The 5,881-nt window shown below is 32.5% G+C and overlaps 2 protein-coding genes across 2 annotated transcripts; one reads left to right on the forward strand and one right to left on the reverse strand.

The window, feature by feature from the left end:
- Positions 1–1,588: 1,588 nt before the first annotated feature.
- On the reverse strand, positions 1,589–2,803 carry LOC116343747. The gene is made up of 3 exons (XM_031771964.1): positions 2,023–2,803; positions 1,838–1,954; positions 1,589–1,774 (listed from the first exon to the last, which is right to left on the reverse strand). Exons 1-3 carry the CDS (start codon positions 2,272–2,274, stop codon positions 1,589–1,591), a joined length of 555 nt encoding a protein of 184 aa, XP_031627824.1. The 5' UTR covers positions 2,275–2,803.
- A 322-nt stretch (positions 2,804–3,125) lies between these two features.
- Positions 3,126–5,209, forward strand: LOC116344197 (neogenin-like). The gene is made up of 5 exons (XM_031772632.1): positions 3,126–3,404; positions 3,474–3,586; positions 3,666–4,048; positions 4,122–4,400; positions 4,470–5,209. The coding sequence occupies exons 1-4, from the start codon at positions 3,334–3,336 to the stop codon at positions 4,281–4,283; spliced, it is 729 nt and encodes a 242-aa protein (XP_031628492.1). The 5' UTR covers positions 3,126–3,333; the 3' UTR covers positions 4,284–4,400; positions 4,470–5,209.
- The last annotated feature ends 672 nt before the right edge of the window (positions 5,210–5,881 follow it).

Consider the following 5,881-nt stretch of genomic DNA (forward strand, 5'->3'; position numbering starts at 1 on the left):
CATTTTATCTAAATAAATTATTTTTGTTTCGCTACTTGATGATGGAGCTCTTAGCAATAAATAAAAATAAAATAGAGGAAAAAATGATAAATGTTGAGCATTGAATTAGAAATAGTCATTGCAATATTTCACAGCTAACAAAATGACGTATATTCTACATGATTTCGGTAAGACAATATTTAAAATAGATTTTCAAAATTTCTAAAAATGTAGAGTTTTTTGAGTTTTGATGTCGACTGGAATTTTAAAACTCATCCATTTATTTTGTTTTATTTAGAAAATGGTATCAAAAATCTACGAATTAAACGGGAAATAAAAAAGATTTTTGTTCTTCTATTTTTTCAATAAAAAATTGGTCTCTTTTATAGTAATCTCTTTTTTTAATTTGCATGCAAAACGGTTGTTTTTTGTTCGTTCACCCAAACAATGTGAGACACAGAATGAAAATGTAAACAGTGAAGCAAAGTTATATAAATATATGCCACATATTTTTCTAGCACAACATTTTTTTTCGTATTCACATTTCGGTGCAATGATTTTGATTTTCTCATTTTTTAGGATCTTTCATATTCATCGATATTCATAAAATGAATGTGTGTGATTTCTTTTCTACTCAAAAATTGAATCCATTAAATATATTTTTGTTTCTATCAAATTTATTTGTGATTTGTATGTTCACAAATACTGGGTACGATGCAAAGAATATTTGCGATGCAATGTTTCTTCAATATTAATATGTAAATCTATTTTGAAAAAAAAAGAAAAAATTTAAAAATTGTTTAAAAAAATCGTGAAAATGATCGGCAATGTGATTGCGACGAAGAAAAAAAATTAAATATTACAATCGTTGTAAAACGTTAAATTACATATTCTGATATATTTGTGTTAACTGTGTGTTTATATGAGGATTATGTCTATTTTATTGTGTAAATTTGTGAAGCAAACAGAAATATATATTATTGACATTCTTTTTTGTCGTTGTTTCAAGTCAATAAAATTCAAATAATGAAAATTTAAAAATAAAAACGGCAAGAAAATTATACAATGAAATCTTCCAAATAAAGGAACAAAATATAATGTGAATAAATATCGGGTCGCAAGAGAGCCGTTTTTTGTGAACAATGATTTTTGAAATAAGACAATCGAAAAAAATAATGAAATTTTATGGGTACCAACAAGAAACACTTTTACGCTCTAGATGAGATCACATAGCCAAAAGAAAACAAAGCTAAAAATTTACTAGAAAAGAACGATGAGAATATTCATTTAAATAATTTCGACGAGTTTTAATGGAAACAAAAGAAAAGAAAATGGTACAGTGTGTAGCATCATCATATCGTGGTCTTTTCATCTTTGCTACAGTCCAATCCTCATTTATAATATGGCAATATGTTGTATTCAAAATTTTGTTTAGAGAGTTTTTTTTTGTTTGATCTTGGAATTATTTAAATACGATTCGATTCGATTTATTTCAATTTTATTTATTTGTTTGTTGTTATTCAAAAAATTATTGATGCAAAAAAGTAAACGTTTAGATAAAAAAAAAACAAGTAATGGAAACCGTTGATATGCTGCACATTCAATAACATTATGGTGCATCGCCTTTGCTCAAATTTGGCTCGCCAAGATCTTCTTTTGAAGCAAACAGTGACCGACGGCACTGCGCAAGTCCTTCAGCAAACGTCACATTCTTCACTGATCTTGCCTTTGCTGTTTTGGATCGGGTGATGATTCCATAGGCTTGATTGGCAACTGAGGCGCCCTTCATATTTGTCTGAAAGTAGAATAAAATAAAAATGAATTATTCCAATTCCTATGTGAATTATATACCACATACCGCATTTCTTTTTCCTTTAACGTTCGTGACTGCGTGTTCGTTGTTGGAAGAAACAAAGCAAATGGGAGTACGGCTACCATTTGCTACCAATCGAATGTTTATGTTCTTTTCCAATGGCTATAAAACAATTCAGACAACTCATATTAGAATTTTATTATAAAGAAACAACATAGGAAAAGTAATACCGAGCTCGGTGCTTTGGCCTGCGACGACAAACAATTTAGCCTGCGGGTAGAGCGACGAAGCGAACGTACATGGCTCGCAAATGGTGTCGATGTTGGTTCATCGTTTGTAAATGCGATCGGTGGCGGTACATCATCTGCGAATTCGGTTGGTGGCAGTAATAAAATTGGCGAAATTTTCTGAGAGACTTGATTGAACGTTTGACTTGAAATAGATGCCACAACTTGATCTGGAGCAATCGAGTTCGGTGACATTGGAGACGTAGATGCATCCAAAGTCAAAGCAGCAGCACGAATTGGCCGAGTGCACACTTTGCCTGCTTTCTTTTTTTCTTTTTCGTATTTACGAATACGACGTAATTTGGCCAGAAACAAAGTTTTGTGATCGGTCGGTAGCCAAATTCCCTCGAAATTTGTAGCCAGAGCATTTTTGTACAGATTGAGTACGCTTATGTTGACTAAATCATCCGAGCGTGCTTGGTTTTTCAAAAACGCCTCGAGCTTGAGCTTGAAAACAATACTCTCGTCTGTTTTTTCATCCGAATGCACGCCAAAATTTTCAATTTGTCCAGTTTCTTTGTGAAATCGGGCTCCAGCGAGACACTGTGGTGCATTTAAACAATCCAAATAAATAGTCTGGGCAGTTTCATTGCATTTTTTATAGACAAATCCTGATGGATCGTCTCTGAAATATTTCACTGATTCTAAAAATGAAATGATTGAACAATATTTTAATATAATTTTGAATGAAAGTGATTATGAATTATGCGATGTAAGAATTATTACCTCCAATTGGTTTCATTGTTTGATTTTCTTGGCGATATTTTCAATTTTCAACAATTTTTTTCAAATATGAAATTGAATTTTTAAATTCAAAACAATCTAAGTCACCGCTTCAATATATAAACAAACATTTGTCAAATCATTTGAGTCAAATAATTTGTATTGACGGTCTACACCGTGCCGCCATCTATCGATAATTTGTATGTTTTCAGCGTCACTTTAGTGTATGTTTTGAATTGATTGTCAACTGACATCAGTGATAAACAAATGCTGGTGAGTGTTATCAATCGTAAAATGTAAGTTTCATAAATACTCAACTGAAATGAGCCTTCTGAACAAAATAATCGAAAATCATCATCATCATCATCCATAGCAACAACAATAGACGCTGACAAAACTAATGCCATTAAACATTCTACTGATTTATTAATCGAACATTTAGATGGTGATACAAATTTGAAGGCGCTTATACCGGGACCACCAAGAGATCTAGTTCCACAACTAGTGAATCGATATGTAACACTTAGCTGGATGGAACCAGCTCGAAATCCAAACGAAGTTATATCATACACATTATTTTATAAAATGACTTCAAGCGAACGGTGAGTGTGATGATTTAACCATAGAAAACATAAAGATCTGACTCATTTTCGATACTTTTCAATGTTTAGCGAACGAAAGTTAACAACAAAATCACGTGATGAACAAACGGCAATCATTCAATCAGTCCTTCCAGGCAAAACGTATCACTTTCGTGTGGTTGGTAATAGCAATCATGGTCCAGGTATGTATAAAAAAAAACATTTTCTTTTGTCTGAATAAATCGATTTTATTTATTAATTGCTTTGGAATATAAACACCAGGTGAATCGTCAAATATCTTTGAATTAACAACACAACCCGATGAAAATATTGCCGGTGCTGTTAAGAATGTATTTGGACAAGCCCTCAGTCAGAAAGAGATACATGTTCGATGGACACCGCCATTGATTTCAAATGGAAACATTTCCAAGTATCGTGTATATTACACTGAACCAGACGGTGTTGATCTGTATGTGGACAGTATTGGTGCTGACACCGAAGTGATATTAACCGAATTGCATCCACTCACTCAATATGCCATCTATGTTGTGTCAGTCAATGAAAATGGCATGGTAGATTCGTCGAAAGAAATCACAGTGAAAACATTTTCATCAATTCCGGGCGAATCGCCATTGAATGTTACACTTGAAGCAACCAGTTCAACTGTAAGTTCTATTACATACATTTCTTTTTGTATAATTATTAATTTTTAGTCATTTTTATAATCGTCAATAACAGTGCGATGGCAACCACCGCCACCAGAAGAGCAAAATGGTCAAATTACCGGTTACAAAATTCGATATCGCAAACAAAAGAAACATGTTCAAGTCGAAACAACGCCAGCCAATGTGCGACACTATGAGCTACGTGGACTGGACAAAAAGTCGGTGTATCAGGTGAAAATAGCAGCGATGACAGTAAACGAAACAGGACCGTTCACCGAATGGACCACCATCGAAACATACGAAAGCGATTTAACCGAAAGTCATGTACCTTTAAAACCAATAATCACAAACAGTAAGAATTCTATCATTTGTTCTACCCCTCCCCGTCTAATCATTTTTTATCTTTATTTAAAATTAACAGCACGAGCAACAAGTAATAGTATATCAATTCAATGAAGTCCACCCAATCAACAAGAGATTAAAGTGCGAGCTTATATTTTGGGTTTCGGCATCGGTATTCCGAATGTTGAGACACGTATCCTTGATGAAAAATTACGTTTTGTTGAGATAAAAAATTTGGAACCAAATAGCGAATATCTGCTGTCACTGAGAGCTCGAAATTTGGCTGGAGACGGTGAACCAGCGTATAGTAACATTCAAACACGCGACGAAGGTCCAATTGAAACTGGTGGTTTTGTCTTAGAAGTGCCAGTTCGATTGCGAGCAATTACAATGTCAGCCACATCAATTGTAGTTTATTGGACCGATAATTCAGTGAGTCGAGCTCCGCATACGTCAAGCAGTCGCTTCTAGACGGTTCGTTATAATATTGCTCGTGATCGCGATTGGTCAATTGAAACAGCAAAAGCCGATACCACAATAAAAATTAAAAATCTCAATCAGATACTATTTTAAAGTGCAAACACAGAATGTGAATCGAGCACAGCAAGGCACATTTTCGGCAATGATTTCGTATAAAACCGGCAATTTAATAAGCTTATCAAATCCACTCCAATCAATACAAATATTAATGCAATAAAAGTCACAATGATTTTATGCCGAACAAAGACACAAGGTACACCAGATGGAAAACATAATTATATAATAAAGTTAATAGCGGAAATCAACCGCCCGATCGACATGATCGTATCATCATTCATGTGTTTCATTTCAGTTTTGATTTTTTTTATTCTTTGTGTGAACAATAATTTTTTAAACCAATGTTTTTTTTAACGCATGAATTTCTGACCAAATGAAAAAGAATTGTTTTGGGTTTTTTCAAATTAAATCAAATAAACAACCACAACAAATGATATTAGTAAAAAAAATAATCGCCAAACGATGTTTATAAAATGTTTTTAAAATGTTAAATAAATTATCAATTAAAATTTTTGTGTTCTCAATGATGTTTGAAAAAATGATTATTTTGAATTTGGACCGTATTTTTGATTAACAGTCAATTTATATTACTTGAAATTAATTGAACATTTTAAATTGAACTATAAAAAATTTTTTTCTCGGAAAATTTTGAATTGTCGTTTTTTGATGCAATATTAAATTGACCAATTTTTTTCAATTGAATAATATTCGAATTTTTTTTTGAAATGAAGCAGTTGAAATAATGATATTTATTTGACATATCGAAATTGTCTTAACGCATTTAACTGACCAATTAAACTGATAAATAAATAATATTTTTGATCTATTCGGAGATTGTTCAAGATTTTTTTAGGTGACTTGGGATTGGCCCGCATTAATTTTATTTATAAATTCGCCCCAAATTGCAAAGAATAAAGAACGAGGTTTGTATCATACATATGGAATTCATACTCT

This window comes from Contarinia nasturtii, unplaced genomic scaffold (assembly GCF_009176525.2).
Source record: "Contarinia nasturtii isolate CC-2019 unplaced genomic scaffold, AAFC_CNas_1.1 Cnas_scaffold_1037, whole genome shotgun sequence".
Lineage (NCBI taxonomy): Eukaryota > Metazoa > Arthropoda > Insecta > Diptera > Cecidomyiidae > Contarinia > Contarinia nasturtii.